The sequence below is a fragment of the Manacus candei genome, unplaced genomic scaffold (genome assembly GCF_025592945.1).
Source record: "Manacus candei isolate 608988 ecotype Guabito, Panama unplaced genomic scaffold, ASM2559294v1 h1tg000037l, whole genome shotgun sequence".
Classification (NCBI taxonomy): domain Eukaryota; kingdom Metazoa; phylum Chordata; class Aves; order Passeriformes; family Pipridae; genus Manacus; species Manacus candei.
This window is the reverse complement of record NW_026138085.1, coordinates 8,837,099-8,854,222: the sequence shown is the minus strand read 5'-3', so window position 1 is coordinate 8,854,222 and position 17,124 is coordinate 8,837,099. Positions and strand designations below refer to the sequence as shown.

At 49.0% G+C, this 17,124-nt stretch overlaps 1 protein-coding gene and 1 long non-coding RNA gene across 2 annotated transcripts in view; both read left to right on the top strand.

The window, feature by feature from the left end:
- LOC127473698 (uncharacterized) overlaps positions 1-17,124 on the top strand; it is a 901,041-nt gene that overhangs the window by 224,045 nt on the left and 659,872 nt on the right. The window lies entirely within an intron of this gene.
- On the top strand, positions 5,783-17,019 carry STC2 (stanniocalcin 2). Its single transcript, XM_051793613.1, has 4 exons — positions 5,783-6,085; positions 8,204-8,346; positions 10,814-11,025; positions 14,464-17,019. Exons 1-4 carry the CDS (start codon positions 5,911-5,913, stop codon positions 14,855-14,857), a joined length of 924 nt encoding a protein of 307 aa, XP_051649573.1. The 5' UTR covers positions 5,783-5,910; the 3' UTR covers positions 14,858-17,019.

The following is a 17,124-nucleotide window of genomic DNA, read 5'->3' as shown; positions in this document are numbered from 1 at the left end:
TAAATATGTCAGCCATGACACTTAATTAAATTATTTGCATTAGACTTCGGCATTAATGTTGTAGTGGTAATTCTCATCTAACCTGCAGCTACTGCTTCGGGACTCGGTGAGTTAAAAAACTCAAAACCATCTTGTGTTCACCCAGTTCACCTCTGGGTTTTGATCCTGCCCATAATGAAGCACGTGTGAACCTCGAATCACGTAAAACAAGGACATGCTTTATGTACCACGTGGTCTTCAGATGGGGGACCCAGAGAACTCTTTTCTGCTCCCTGTGAAGGCATGTGCTTTCCCAAAATCAAACAGGATTTCTGCAGAAGAGCTGTGGTGAGTTTCCACGCTCCTCCAAGCAGGATCCAGCACTGCAGCCCTGGGTCAGGAGATGGAGCTTGCTGTGTCCCAGCAGGCCGTTGTCTGGATGAAACCAGAGACTCCACTGCAAATCTTTTGCAGATTCTTCTTTTCTTTATAGCACACAGGGGGATTTGGTTTTGGTGGCTTTGCTGAACAATTCTCTGAATCAAGGCTTCTTATTGAAACTCTTTTCTCCAGTTTCTGATGTATTTTTCTCCCTGCTGATTTGGACTCGACCTGGGAATATGGGTGTTACAGCATGTTCAGCACTTCTCTGTGTCAAGCTGCAGCTGACTGAGGTAGCCACTTCACACAAGGAAATTATTTGAGGTTTTCTGAGAGCCTCTTGACAGTAGGTAAAGATTGTTTCAGCTTGTGGGAGTGCCAGCTTCAAGTCTTTATAACCTGAATGACATGTAATGTCATAAAAACTCCTGCTAAAACTCACTCTGTCCTTTCAAGATGTTAATTTTGACGTCAATGTCTGTCATTTCAACCATCAGAGAGCAGCTCATCTGGATAAGAACCAGCAAGTCAGAGATTGCCTACAAGTATCTCCTAAGAAGAGTCCCTTCTATATATTATTTTAGCTAAGATTGTAACTCTCCATGTGTTGCAGATCTCGTCCCCATTCTCTCAGGTGGAAAAAAATGTACTACTGTGAGAAAAAGGGAAAAATAGATGCTTTTGGCCAAAGCTCTTATCTGGTGACTAAGCAGACTGCAGTCTGATACGTCTCGATCTGAACAACCCCATTTTGATGACCCTGTCACACATAATTAGCAACAGAACTTCCATTTTTCTTTAGCTAGTGCAGTAGTCACAGAAATCCTGACTGTTGGGCATTATCTGCCTTATATTACTTGCAATTGTATCACATTTTTGTTTATATCCACAAGTAATAAAAAACACACATAACTTTAGTTTGACTTAAAGAATAAAGTAAATACATAATTCTGGCAAATTGTTTGGAATTATAGTTTAACAGCATCTGGTTCAGATATTCCGTAGTAAATTGTTGGCACCAACATTGCCACATTTTTTTTTTTATTTGAACCAAAATGTTCTCAGAAACATGTGTTTTTCGTCCAACTTCCATGTAATCCATTTTATGATGGCCACAAAGCTTACAAAGGTTGAAACTTAAACTACCTGGGCAGAAGGGATTGTTTCTGGACACTCATTACACAGCTGATTAACTGAGGAATAAGCAATTCTGGCATGCAACCTAGCATGTCGGTTGTTTTGGCTTTTTGTCTCAAGGAGTTGTCTTTCTTGAAATACCTCCCCAGGTACAATGTGTACATTCCACCCTGTTTTGCTCACAAATTACATACCTGTCTTTTATGTCAAGTCCAATATAGCTGCACCAGGTTTTCTTATTCCACATTAAAAGTAACCAATTACTTGAGTAAATACCTGTTTTAAAAATATCTCAGAGTGGTTTCCTGCTGCTCTAAATACTAAAATATTCAGCAGCATTTCTGACTCATATAAGTCTTTCAAATAGTTCATATTTTATCAAAGAAGTCAGACCACCTTTAAACCTGGTGCATAACTCATTGAGACCATTTCTCAAATACCTGAGTTTTACAGAACCAATCAGGAAAAGAATGGCTGTATAATTTTTAATCTAATTAGCTCTGACTTTTCTTGCATTTCATTCTCTGTGACTTTATTCTCAACTTCTGCTTGTTCATCATAAAAACTAGTTACCAGAGATTCAAAAATACTAAATCGATGATGAGAGGGGGAAAGTGGCTTAAAATACAACCCTTTGAAGCTTCCCAACAGACCTACATTTACTGAGCCTAACAGGTTCTCCAGTGTCGAATCTCATTTCAGTCACTGTCAGCAGCTTTATTTGCACCATCCAAGAACTAACTTGTGGGAATTAAATCAACATGTTCCCAGAGCAGGTCCCACACCAGAAGGAACCAAGTCCAGGAGGCAGCTTCCTTCGCTCTCCTGACCACTTTCCCAGCAAGGCTTTGCAGCTCTGGGCTCGCTTCGTAATGATGTGTCATTTGCAAGTCAGCACCTTGCACTAAGCCCCGAGGTGGGGAAATTACCCAGGAGAAGAGGCAACAATAAATTCCCCTGTCTTGCTATTTTCTCAAGTCTGATGAAATCCCATTGCACTGCTGGGGCTGCACAGCACAGCTTAATCTAGCTCTACTGTGAAATGTGTTTAGTCACAGATAGAAAACCCAGAATCCAGACCTTGGCACACCTTCCCCACAGCATCCTCTTCCCTTTTGAAGTCATCGGCCTCTCTGTCCTTCGTAACTGGGTGTGCTCGCTCTCTCCTGTGCGCTGGAGCCTCTTGCACAGCATTCCTCAGCCTTCACCTGCCTGCAACGGCCTTGCAGGGACACAGCCCTGTTAATAGTCATGAAAGCAGCTCATCTCCCTGAAGACGCCAAACAATTAAACGCTTCCCATTTAAAGGGAGTTGCAAAATGCTCATGCCACTGCCTGATCATATGAAGTCTTAATCAAACTGTGAAACACTTTCAAAAAGTAAAACGTATGTATGTTAGCCGAAGGGAACTCGGAGTGTAATCTTGAAAGCCAACAGGGGTTTAAAACTGCTGGAAGGAGTTGTGATCCTCTCTGAAGTGTTACTGCTCAACACATCATCAAACGCCTCGCAACTGGACACCGTCCTGCAATCAGGCGCCTGAGTCCACGCAAGCTCCCTGCGTTGGAGCAAAGCTGCAGGATCAGTGCCTCAGTGCCTTGGGATTCAGGCATCCCAAGCCCCCTGGAAACCAGCCCCTAAATCACTGGAATTGGTAACGTCTATAAAATTACCTTGGCGGCGATCACACTGCCAGGGAGCGAGTTACACCACGCTCCAAGAGACGCCAGATTTGCTAGAGCATGACTTGTGGATCATGCGCGTTTCCCCTGACAGCACTCACCTTTAAAATGCAGGCACAGCTTCCTGCCTTGCTAAGGAAGGGATGACTGGGACCAGATCCTCTGATCCCAGGAGCACCCTGACAAGTGACCTCGAGAGGGAAAAATCCTACAGCTCTGAGTGCCACCCTCCACCCAGCTATGTGTGCTGAGCAGGAGGAGATGGGAAATGCTCAACATGCTGACAGCCAGCAGATTTCTTCCCCAAAGTGACACAAGCAGGGGCTATTTTAGGCACGGTTTTAGTGAGGAAAAGATGTTAAAATAACCTTGGTTGGAGCAATTAATACAATATAGGCTGAAGGGGAGGGCGAGCCACACTAGGGCAGCCAGGGCTGCGTGGTTCAAAGGACACACTCTGGGAAATTATGAGTCCCGACTAGAGAAGCCAATCAGAGGGAGGGACCCCGGGTCTGGCACATGGAGGATGCACAGAACCCCTTTAAGTCAAAAGGGCAAAACCCATCCAAAAACTGTAACTTTAAAAAGAGGCAGAAAGATTGATGAGGAATGGCTGCAGGAGGGCATCAGACGTAAAGCAACAGGGAAAAGGCATCAGGAGAAAGCATCATTTGTGAGGCACCAGGGAACGAATATATTATATGTACAATACAAACTTGCTGTTTAGGAACAGTACATTGGCTGTTTCTTCCTCCAACAGAGAAAAATTGCCATCTCTTAAATTCTCCTGCCCATACTCCCTCTGTTCTGCTCCCGAGTTCATTCAGTCCCTCGTCTTTGAACACTGGAGATGAGAATTGTTAAAGTTGAGCTAAGTTAGACCTGGCAAAGGCAATTAAAGAGCAAAACTCTTCAGCAGTATAAATAGTAAGAGAACAAGGACAAAAGAAGGGCCAGCAGGCACTCTGGGTGAGGTATAAATGAAGAAGAAAAACCTATTCCTTTAATAGCCCTGTTGTCAGAAAGGGCAGAGCCCATCCCAGGGGCACAGGGGCTTTGCAGACATCCTCACTGGCACAGCCAGTTCCTTAGAGGAAAAGCTGCAAGTTGCAGTTCCAAAGGCAGCAGCATGTTGATAAAAGGGAATTTCCACACGAGCTTGGCACCGCCGCTAAGAATTTCAATCTTAAAAAAGATGTTTCGATGTCAAACCCTACAGAACGATAAAAATAAAACTTCGCACAGCTCAGGCACAGCGCACAACACCACCACCCCCCCCCCGGCCTGAGACAACACCAGGGAAGGCCCAGGCGAGCGGGGGCTGTCGGGGGGCTGCGACGGGGTGTCAGGACGTGCCTGCTGGTGCGTAGCCGTGGAGCCATGGTCCTGCGGCGCGGTGTCACGTCCCGCCGAGGAGACCCTTGCTCGGGGAGGTGTGAGTGGATTTCCTCAAGTGCATTTTGACAGCTGTGAGGGAGCGGGCGGCAGCAGCAGCTGGAGACATTCCTGGCTGCGCCCCCCCCCCCGGCCGGACCCCCGCCCCCGGCACGGCACAGCGCGCCCCGGCACTGCCGGGGGCTCGGGGGCTGCTGGGGGCGGGGGGACACGGGACCGCATGGGGCCTGCGGGGTCTGATGAAACATCTGATGTGCATTACGGCAGGGCAAGGGGAGACACGCACGCCCCCTCCCCAGCCAGCGCGGCACTTCTCGTCACCTGCTACGGATTTTCCTTCGTTGCCGTGTGTTGTCGTCCCCTCCTCCCCGCTCCAGCTACGGGACAAAAGGCAGCAGCCAGAGCTGGATGGGGGTTGCTCTGGGGGGGCTTGAAAGAGTGATGCTCTCCACCGGGGGAGGGAAGGGGAGTTCACCCCCCCCGGGAAAGCAGAGCCTGTCCCCTGCTCACCCATCCGGGTCCGCACCCAGGTACCACTTTCCCCCCCCCTTAAGTGATGGATTTGGCCCAAATCCCCAAGGAGCAAGCAGGGTACAAAATACCAGGGAGGAAAAAAAAAATAAAATGAGAGAGTGGAGGATTTCCAAGAAAGTCATTGCAATAGCTGCTTCGGAGAGGGATTTTTCCTTTTTTTTTTTTTTCTTTCTCTTTTTTTTTTTTTTTTCTTTTAAATGAAGTCTTGCCATGAGGCAGCAGTGCCGCAGGACGGCCGGCGCTGGCAGCCGGCTCCGGGCACGGGCACCCCCGCCGCTGCCCTTGTGTTGGGAGAGCCCCGAAGTTGCCTGCGGGGGGACTGGCCGCTTGCTGCCGGCTGCCGCCTCCCTCCTCCCTTCCAAACCAGCGCGCTTGTCAAAATCCCGCTTTTTCACCTTTTTTTTTTTTTTTTTTTGCAATCCCTCCCCCCGCCCCGCCGGGCGCGGTCGGTGCCGGTGCCCCCCGCGCTCCCACCCCCGCGGCGCGGTGCGGGTGGGGCGGGGGGCGGGCGGCTGCAACCTGCCGGCGGGGCAGGGCCGGCCCCCGGCGGGCGGTCGGAGCGGGGCGGCGGCTGCCATTGGCCGCGGCGCGAAGCGACACCTGCTCGGCTCCCTCATGCGAGTGACACCGGGGCTCGGCGGGGATATTTGAGGCTCCCTCCGGCGCCGCCGCTGCCACTCCGCGCTCGCCGCCGCGCCGGGCACATGCGGTTCTCGGGGCCGCGGCGAGCAGCGCGCTGGGCCCGGGTGCGGCACCCGGCGGGGGAGGACGCGGCGGCGGCGGCGGGGGGAAGGCACGACCATGTGCGCGGAGCTCGGCGGAAAGCTGGTGGCCCCGGCGCTGCTGCTGCTGCTGGCCACGGCCCTGCTGCTGGCCAGCGCCAGGGCGGCCGCGGGCACTGAGGCCACGCACCCGCCGGAGGGGCCGCAGGACAGGACCCCGCAGCAGAAGGGGCGCCTGTCCCTGCAGAACACAGGTACGGGCGGGAGCGGGGGGACCGGGGGGGTCTGTGCGCGTCCCCCTCCCCGCGCTGCTGCAGCCGCGTCGAGTTGTGACAGGCGTTTTATTTCGGTGCGCGACTGTCAGGCATAAATCAGCGGAGGAAATCAGAGCTCGCTCCTAATTACCTTTAAAGCCCGGCTCTGCCAAGCACGTGTTGCCCGCGCACAGCCGCGGCCCCGCGCCGGGCACGGAGCGGCTCCGCCGGGCTCGCAGCGGCCCCGGGGCGGCCCGAGCCCCGAGGAGATGCTGGGCCGGGGAGGAGAAAGTTTCTCGAAACCGGGTCGAGGGCTGGGGGAGAGCCCGGAGGGCCGGGAAGCGGCTGGAATGACCGGAGCTTTGCCCCCTCCGTAGGGAGCCGTGCAATGATGCAACGGGCCGGGGGTTTCTCTCCTCCTCTCCCGCCCTCCGCGCTCCCTCCCCCGGGTATTATCTGCCTAGAAAAAGAGAGCTGAGGCGTGCACTTCGCTGGATCGCTTCCCAGCCGTGCAAAGACAGAGCGCGGGATCCAGACGCTTCCCTTCCCCCCCCGTCTTCTTCCCCCCCCCCCCCTTCTCCCTTGCCTTTTTTTTTTTTTTTTTTTTTTTTTTTAACACTCTCAGTGCTGCGAGACGTGTTTAAACACACACGAGCAGGAATGCACGAATGCCCATTAGGGACTGCCACATGTGAATCACGGCACTGTGCAGTTCTCAGCACGCTGGAGCCAGGACATGTGATCCGGCAAAGGGTTTGCATCCGGATGCCAACACAAGCACCACAGCCGCGCTCCCGGACCCGGCAGCGCCCGGCTCCGCGCTCCACAAAGGGCTCCAGTGCCCCTTTCCCCCTTCCCCGGGACGGGTGGGTTTGCGCAGCTTTTCGCCCGTGGCTCAGACAATCCCCGCAGCCCACCCCCGGGGCTCCCCTGTGCCACCCCCTGATGCACTTTCGGGGCAGGTAGAAGGGGAAAAAAAGGAAAAGAAGAAAAAAATGCAGCGGCGGTGCATTTTGAGGTGTGAGGGGGGGTCGTGTGAACTCCCGCAGGCTCCGCATTTACATCCGCGGCTCCTCTCTCTGCCTTGCAGCGGGTTGAAATTAGACCGAAAGTTGCTGTAAAGACTTGCAAATGGACCGCATGGCAGAGGGGGAGGCTGGGGATGGCTGAAACACGCTTCGGTTCGAGGGGGATTAGGCTGGCTCCCAAGGGCGAACTTTAATTAAAGGTACCACAGGGCACAGAGTACAGGAATTCTTAGCATCCTCAGTTCTGGTCTAAAAGCTGCCCCTGTTTAACTTTATCCCCAGGCTTTTTCAGCAACCACCTTCCCTCTGGCAGTACTACTACATCCATTTTTTTTTTTAAAGGACCAGAAGCTGTCGTGTTAAGAATCAGATTTTTGGGTTGGTGGTTGGTTTTTTTTGAAAGTGAGTATTAGACAGCATTTTTTACAGCATTACATAACATCTGAAAGGGCAGAATAAATACATATGTAACTACTAGCTCCAGTTCATCTATTTCATGTACTACCTATATAAATATATATATCTTCTATTGATTTTCTGCATAGGTCAGCACGTAGTTGCAGTTTCAGACAACACTCAGTGCAAGAGACTTTATGCATCAGTGGGAGTTTTGCCATTAACTTGATAGACACCCTGACAGGTAAAACCCAGTGGTCTGTAAAAAAACATTGTGCCAAATGGCCAGAAACTAGCTCAAAATACCAAAAATGAAAAATTTTGGCTGACTGGGTTCTGAGCTTCTCATTGTGGCACTTAAAGTTGATGGGGGACTATGTACAAGTCAGACAGCAAAAATCATGCCCGTCCTTTGCTCCTGAGGAATGCAAGAGCATTAGACAGTTCTCAAGTGAAATAGGTTGACGTAAGCATAGTGGATTTGGCATTTGTTTCTCAGATATCACTTTCATAACGTAATACACCCAAGTTTTGGCCTAATTTCTGCAAAAAGTGGGCACTCTGCGGGTACAATTAATTGTCACGCATTTTTCTTTCAAACTCACGTTGGTAGCAAAATAACTCCCTCTCCCCTACCCACCACCAGTTTCTATGAACAGTTCTTCAAATTAACTCTAACCAATACTCATTTTAGCTGAAATCCAGCACTGCCTGGTAAATGCTGGCGATGTGGGATGTGGAGTGTTTGAATGCTTTGAAAACAATTCTTGCGAGATCCGAGGCTTACACGAGATCTGCATGACATTCCTGCACAACGCTGGAAAATTCGATGCCCAGGTAACATGGTGAAATGTCCTACATATCCGCTTGCTTCTAACATACACTTGGCCCGTATTTTATTTCCTTAACACATCTTTGAAAAAAAAAAATTACCATGACAAAGCAAGTCTGCTTCTGCCATGATTTATTAACTCAGTAAGAATTTTTCTGTTGAAAGGTCCAGAATCGAGACCTCAGGACAGTAACAAAGCAGTGGTGTGCAACCTGTTCCAGGAGACAGGCTGTCTCTAGCTACAGCTCCCTGGATCCCTTCCACCTACTGTACCCAGGATAACTGCAGCAGAACACTAATGTAGCCAAACATGGTTTTAAGAAACACTGGGCAACTCAAGCTTCTGCACCATGTTTGTTCAAAGCTGACCCTGAAATGCAGCGTGGGCTCCCAGTTCATTTAGACTTATCACAATATTTCCCAACATGCAGTTATTAAAGTTGGTTCTCAAGACTTGCATACAACCAGTCCAGGCAACCTCCTAAAGCTGCTGTACTCAAATAAGCCTTTGGTTCGAGCACTGACGTTGAAATACGTTACTTAGATGGTATGTGGTATTAAGTTTGTCTCCTTCATTTTCTCCCCAGACCATTTATGCATCATTGAGACATCCTGTTATTATGTCTTGTAAACCTACTCTCCCATTTCAGTGTGGAGGGAAGGGAACATTCCTACGGGCCAGCGGCATTTGGCTTGACCAGGCAGTTTACAGTATAACTTGACTAAAAGCACCAGCTACATGGCACTGTTAAAAGCATGGTACAAAGTAGAGCTGTCTTCAGTATCCAGCCCATTCCATGAGGGATGGTAGGACCACCCAGTAGGAAGCACTTTTGAAGTGCTGGAGTTTTAGGCTCAAATGCTCAAGGATGTACCAAGGGTCTGGCTAGTCATTAAAGTGGGAATTGCTGCTTTTATAGGTGTCTGAAAACCTTCAACTCTAATTTCCAAGTGGCTTCCAGAAAACACTCATTTCTTTTTGCACAATATTCTGTCAGTGAACAGAGTTGAGCAAAGAAGTAAGTCCTGTTGGGAGGGGAGGGAAAGGGGCCTAGAAAAGCTGAGTGTAACCACTGATGCCTGATCCCCAGATATTGCTCATCAAATACAGCCTGTTTCACATCCAGGCTGTCTCTATTGCAGTGCAGAAGGTTTAAACCCCTGGAGCTTTATTTAATATGGAGGTGGCTTTAGCCTCTGCTATGACATGACTTTTCACAGCTCCTCTCTCTATTATCTACAGTTATTTCAGGCTGCATTAAATGACAAGACTAATGCTGTCCATTTTCTGTTCTCTGCTCTGAAACCTGAGAATTGATGTCAGGTTTGGTTTATGTAAGAATTCTCTTTTTCATCCTTATTTGCCTACTGTGCTCTGCATGTTTGTTACTGAAGGGAAGGGCAAGTAAGTGCCTTTGGTATGGGGAATAGAAAGGGATGATGACTGAAGCAACTCTTTGATCAGCAAGAAATATTTCTGGCTTGAAACGATTTGGGGACGACATCTGCTTGCAGGTCTGGGTGAACCTGACTTAGTGACAGTGGAGCTGTGCCAGTGTACTCTTGGGATAAAGGGGAACAAGGATTTGGTCTTCATGAGGCACCTGTGTAAAATCTGAAGCTGATGAAGAGGTGGAGGCAGCGCAAGAGACGACTGCTCAGCAAAGTAAAGGGAGTCTGAGCAGAGCAGTTGCATGAATGGCAGCTGCAGTGTCAGATGGCAAAAAGGAGGGGATGGGTTTGGTGTCCACTAAGCAAGTGAATGCAGGAATCACAAATAGTGGTTAAAGAGAAGCTGCTAAAGCAGCTTTTCTCCACCTTACTTTTTTAGTTTCTTGATTTAATCTCACTTAAAATTTCTTGCAGCAGACATAAAGACACTGGAGGATTATTAGTAGTGCTGAGTTGAGCCCTCTCTGAGAGAGCGGTAGTAGAGAAAGTATTGACAGCTGGAGAATGGGGCAGGTGCTTATAAATCATGCATACATGTCTGTGAGTTTGTGAACTAATTTTAAAATAAAGAAAACCTAATTTGCAGTTACTGAATGGGTATCTGTTTGTGGTCCTGAGGACCTCAGCCATGGCAGGATGCCCTCTCTTTTGTTTGAACCTGCTGTTCTGCCATCCTGGAAGCAAATTAATCCAGTAACTCCAGCACTGAACTACTTTAAGGTGCTTACTTTTGATCTTTCCCTCATTGGACATTCAGCTGTTGGGTGAGAGGAAACCTCAAAGCACCAGTGAGGAAGCCCTGGATGTCTCAGATCCACTGGGATAGCAAAGCTGGGTGACTTGGCATGGTCTTTAAGGGCAGAGAAACAAGGAGAAGAGAGTGAAAAGCCATTAAGTGATACCCTTAGCACTGTAATAACCCTTGACATTGTCCTGCAGAGGAGCAGCTGGCTGGGCATAAATCACCTGCCGTACTTAATGGACAAAAATACAGACCTACTCCATTTCTTTTCTTCTCAGGGAAAATCCTTCATTAAAGACGCTCTGAAGTGTAAGGCTCATGCCTTGAGGCATAAATTCAGCTGCATCAGCCGTAAGTGCCCTGCCATTAAAGAGATGGTGTTCCAGTTACAGCGGGAGTGCTACCTGAAGCATGACCTCTGCTCTGCTGCCAAGGAGAACGTCCAGGTCATTGTGGAGATGATTCACTTCAAAGACCTGCTGCAGCATGAGTAAGTGCCTCTGTGCTGGTGCAGTCAGAGCGTGGGAGCTCCTTCCAGGAGCGCGATGGTGCCAATGGGCTGTTTCACCTCCTTCTGGCCTTAAGCACCTCTCGTTTTCCCATGTACAAGGCCGAGGTAATGCTTTCTTTGCAGGGGCCCTTGAAGAATAGGCTGTGTACAAAGGGCTAGATGTGACTGTGGAAGGAGATGAAGTGGGTTGAAGTTGGATCTGCCTGTCCCCTTGGTCCTTTGGCAAATGCACTGTCAGTGTCTGTCATTTCCAGAAGCATCTCACAATGTCTCTTTGCTTTCTGAGCTCAAAGGCATCTTTCTTGACCCCAGTATCCTGTTAAGGATGACAACTAGAGAAGGGGGAAGAAGGTTTATGCAAAGTTGTCAGCGAGATGATAATTTCTTCTTTAAATACATACTTTCAAATGTCTTGTAGTTAATTGTCCCTGAAAGAGCTGCAGTCCCCCAGGTAATCTCCCATTCATCTTATTCTTTATTAATCTCAGATGGTTTTTAATAAAACATGGAGATGTACAAAATGAAGGCAGAAGTCAGATTTTGAGGACTTCATTCCTCTGACTGGGAACACAGCTGTCCTCCAAGGAATGGCAGGCACGAATCCTATTTGGAATTGATCAAAGCTCCTACATGACAGCAACAAACCAGGCACAAGCTGTTTGTACTGACTCTTTGTGCACAAATGCAAAAATCAGAGCCAGTTTTTCTTGCAGGTGAACGTCTCACTCCCAGGCAAGAAGGCTGAGCCACAGCCTGGCATCAGGCTTAATCTTAGAGCATCTTCCTACCACACCTCTGTGCCTTGATATTAACACAGAAACTCCAAATCCCAGCAGTCATGACAGCCAATTTTTTTTTTTTTTTGCAGAATCATTTCTTTTGGAATTTTAGCCTTGCATTTTCATCAGTATCCAAAGGAGCTGCGCTCTGATTCCCTTACTTTCTGTTGAAAACCACCCCCCTAATACTTAGCTGCAGTTGCAGAGAGATGCTTCAGTGCCAGTTTACTCACAGAAATCATGTGCTGTGGTTTGTACAAGCTGAACATGGTGGCCTGAAAGCAAGGCCCTTTCCATGGACATTCCTGAGGCTGGGATCAAAGGCATGGCTGGTGGCAGAGTCTGGCCTTACCAGGGCTGCTGTGCCCAGGGCGATGGGCAGCATCCCACTGGCTGGTGGAGAGGGGAAGCAGGGCTCCATCCTGCACAGCAGCACCTCTCTGGGCACTGCCTGGGCTGTGTTAGCAGGCTGTAAATTGGGTACTTGGCACCAATTAACCCCCCCATCATTTGGGGATGAAAAGAGCTATGAGAGCCAAAAGCCTGTCCAAAGAGGAGTAAGTTATCCTTATTTTATGAACAGGCTAAAGCAGGAATGTGCAAAGGCAGCTGCTTATTTCTGGGGAGCTTAACTGGGGGGTTGTTGGTTGAGAAGAGACGGGTCATTCAGTGAACACCTATAATTTGCATGATCTCATTTAGCGCATCCTACACTTCAGCATCTCACGGAGTCGGAGCTCAGCTCTCCTATGCGGGACTCCCCAAATAGAACCAGCCAGCCTCCTCCCCTCCCCTAAATTTAGAGGCCATCTCTGAAGCTCTTGAACTAAGGAACTTGTTCAAGATCAATAGGCAAGTGTGGCAGAGCTGGAAATAAAATCACGTCTGCTGACTTGCAGCCTTGTGCTCAGTTCAGGTACTCTGGTCAGGCCAGCTGAACTGCAGAAAGTAAAACAGGGAAGGAGAAATGGGCCAGTATTAATCCGCAGGGCTCTGGCAGGCTCTGAATACCTGAAATATTTGGCAGCTGAGCCGCTTTTTAGTCATACCAGCGACCTTTTTTCCTACAAAGATTTTTGTAAAGGTTATGCCCAATTTGAAGAACCAATTTTTTTTTTATTTCCTTCTGCTGGATTGCTTTGTATGCAACATTCTCAGTTCTCTCTTCTATTTTACATTTAAAACAAAAACCAGGAGCAGAGAAGCAAGTGGCAGCTCTCACACTTTTCCTCTGACTATTTTGTTCTGACTGTTCTCTCCTGATGAGTGTTGTGGAACACAACCAGGGCAGTGAAGCCTCCTCCTGAGTCAGCTGTGGTGGGGTGGGGGTCAGGCTGATTTGCTATGGTGGAAGTGGTGACAGGCCTTGGCAGATTGGTCGCTGCTGCATTCCAAGTAACTTTTTTTTTAAACAGCAGAAACAATCCAACCATGGGAAATATTTTGAGATAGGGGAATAGGTGGCTCTCTAAGATTAGTGATTCAAAATGAGTTTAAGTAGTTGGGTAGTGTCAGACACTGATCATAATTGGTTAGTTTTCCTTGTTTCTTCTGACTTAGCTAGTGAGAAGAAATTTAGACTTGTCCACAGCCACCAGAGCTGGTGGATGGTGTGCCCAGAAGTTGCACCCCCACCACCCCACACAGCCACGAGTGCTGACCCTGGGCAGTTTTCCACTTGTGCTGGGGATGGTTCCTACTGTGGAAGATTTTTAAGCACGTCCTTCTGGGCCTGCAAGCAGCTGAGCCGTTGTGTCAATAGACAACATCAATATTGACCCACAAAACTTGTGACCACAACTATTTTAAAATCGCTGCACTCGGTGACCCGTGGCTGAGGAAGCCGAAGTGCCTGTGTGTGGGGACTCACAGGGATGAGGGTAGGAAGCACAAAGGGTGTTCAGCCATGGCTTGTTTGGCTGGGGAAAGGTATATACTGAAAGCTGTACTCAACTCTGTAAGGAAATGAAGAAAAAGAACCTTGGTGTGGGAAGAAAAAGTACCTGCAAAGTGGATTTCTGTGTGTCTGAGCTCTGTGCAGTCAGATCCCAAGTTCAGATAGGATCTCGCCTGTGGTGGAGATCAATACCCAGTGCTTCAGAGATGAGAAAAGCCAAAGAACCTCTTTTTTGCTTTCATAGAGGTGAGGCAGTGCCTCCCTCTTGCAGACTGGTGATTGGTGAATGCTCTGTACCTGCCAGTCACCTGGAGGTAGCAACTGCTTGATGAAGCTGATGGCTCTGGACATGAGCAAGTTTCCTTCGTGGTGTGTCCTGACTACTAAAGATGAAATGTTGTGGAAAGAGAGAGAGGCAGAAAGTATGAGATAGCAGTTCTTCCATTTGCCAAGCAGGGAGACCTCATCTGTTCCTCTGGTGGACATTCCAGTTCTCCACTGGGAGAGTAATCAAGGCAGATCCAGTAAAGCTTTGACGGGATGCCACAGTGTCCTACAGCAAAATGGCCAATCAGAATATAGTATATTGCATAAAAAACATGCTGCAGAATTGCTCTCCAAGGCTGCCGACTCAGTGGGTGGCAGGGGCTCCCACCACTGACCTGTGCTGTGCCCAGGGGACCGTGAGGCAGATTCCCTTGTGTTTTTTAACTCTCCTCTCCCTGTTTCCTTTTCCTCTAGGCCATATGTTGACCTAGTGAATATCCTGCTCACCTGTGGCGAGGAGGTGAAAAAGGCAATAACAAGAAGCGTCCAGGCCCAGTGTGAACAGAACTGGGGAAGTCTCTGCTCCATCCTGAGCTTCTGCACCTCGGCTGTGCACGGTGACGCCGCCCTGGGCGCCGAGAAGAAGCCGGGTGAAGCCACCAAAGGCGGTGCTGGCCGTGGGGACATGCTGGCCCACTCCGACCCCGACCACAGGGAGAGCTCGAGAGCATCCAAGGGAGAGAGAGGTACCAAGGGCCACTTGAACGCCCACGCCCGGGTGAAAGCTGGGGGCCACAGTCCCAAAGGGGCACAAGGGATCATGGACCGGGCAGACGAACTGTCCGACTTCTCCGACATCCGGAGGTGAAAAAAGGCACCAGCTCCCCCTTCCCCCCCATCCTCCCCCTCCACCGGAATCCTCCTGAGTTCCATCTTCCCGTCTATGGACATTCCAAAGCATTTCCCATTCAGAGGTCAAGCACAGGGCATTGCAAGATATATATGGACCTCGGCAACAGTGTATATAGTAGCAAAGGGAGAGCAGTGGCAATGGGTTATCGATCCAGCAAACTCGACACTCGAGCAGCCACCAAACGTGGCAAAATGTCTCCAACTAAATTCTTTTCCCCTTTTTTATGAAACAGACATAATCTGAAATTTAGGATCTTGTTTGGGGATTGTTGGGTTGGTTTTGGGGTTTGTTTTGTTTTTTTCCCTTGGTCTCCTTGGCTGGGGAGACTGTTCCAAGAGGGCTCTGCCAGACTGCATGTGGCTGCTTGTGGCTTAGCACCTCCAAAGGTCTAGGGCACAGCCTTACAGCAGATGGCTGAATTCCAAAGGGATTTGGTTTCTGCTTGTGGCTGAGAACACAAGAGCTCCAGGCTCTCTATGTGAAGCTCTCTAATGAAGTAGCTGCCCCGTCTCTCGCACAGGAACCGTGCGGTCTGGAGCTCCACCACTTTCTCTTAACTAACTTCTGAGCCATTGTTCCCACCTGGGTGACGCTGCCTGGTTTAAGTGCCCCCCTGTTTGTTTTGAACCACTGCATAACTTGACACTTGCTAATCACAGTATCATACCCAGTCCCTTCAGCGTATCACAGGCGAGTAGTCAGCTTCCAGACAAGGCAATGTGACTGTTAAAGACTTGCACAGTGCGGAGGACCCCCAAAAGTATTCTTGTGGACCTCTAAGAACCCTGTGCATATTCTCTGCTTACATCTGCCCCTTCAGTGATACAGGTCTTCCACCCTTATAGACAGCCCAAGCCTAAAGGGATGGGTGTGGGCTCAGACAGCGAAGGACCCCATATGTTTAGTTTTTCTGTAGGGCTGCGTTGAAGGCCCATCAGAAATCTGTCTCTCCTTAGCAGTAGCGTGGTATGGTTTGCTGAGATGTGGAGCCCCACTCTAACCTACCTATAGCTATGGTTTATCCAAATGCCAAAGATAAGGAGAGGGGATTGACTCGGGTTTTTTAATTGTTGTGCAGATAATGACCACCAGTCTCCACAGAGTGAGTTAGTAAAGATGAAGAGTGTCAAGAGCTTATTGTCTTTAAGCAGTTTCAAGTGTGAATGAGGTGTTTGGCCATATCTCTCCTACCCCCTATGCAATTGTAATTCTCAGGTTGCAGCTCTGCAATCCTATATCCCCAGATATTGTACTGGAAATGGAGGTTACGGCATCCACGAGGACAGAAAGGTGAGCTCTCAGCTTCCTCGAGAGAAAAAGTGAGTTTTCTTAGAAAGTGGGAATCACACCAGGGATTTGAGCCTTCTCATTTAGAAAGTTTGGGAGGAAAGCTGTGGGGGCAGGAAGGCAGTTCAGCAGGGACAGAACGTACCCAGTGAACTAACGTACGTCTTGTCGCATAGTGGGAAGGAGCTGCATAAGCAGTAGAGGGTGTTGGAATTTGGCTACAATTTCCAACTCAGATTTCAGTTACTGCTGAGTGAACACGGCTCCTAATAGCTGTATTCAGGGTTTAATGCATGGATCCACCCGCGGAAGGTAGAGGCACTGCTTTTAATAGCAACCACGTAGGAAGCAGGAGAGGACAGTTAAGTTGAAAAGGTGTGTTTCTGTGATCACCAGGTCTCTGCTCTAAAGACATGACCCTGATCCTGCCTGATTTTAGCAAAGTTCTCTGATAACATTTTTGTTTGACTCAAGTGGGAAGAGGTGGGATCAGGCCAGATGCTATAGCAACAAAGACCATGGTGATGTGCCAGTGGGTGTGGCAGCTGCGCCACTGGGCTGGCGACAGCTCTGCCATCCCTGGGGCACCCAGGCTGTCCCGTGGAGCAGCTTGGGAAGGTTGGTTTGGGTCTGAGTGTTGGCCACCTCCTCTGCTCCAAAAGCTGGCTGTTGGTGGTACCATGAGAAGGTTTCTAGCATGTGCCTCCATGGGTTTCCTGCAAGCGTCCTCCCCCCCGGTGGCACAGAGCCACCACGAAGAACAAGCTCAAACCAAAAAGACAATCCAAGCATTTTAGCAAAAAAAAAAAAAAAAAGAAAAGGAAAACAAATGCAAACCAGAAACAACTTGCTACCAGTGCAATGTTCTTGCATTGAACTAAAATAAGATCCCTCTGTCATTAGAGGTCTGATTCATCAATGGGAACCAAACATAG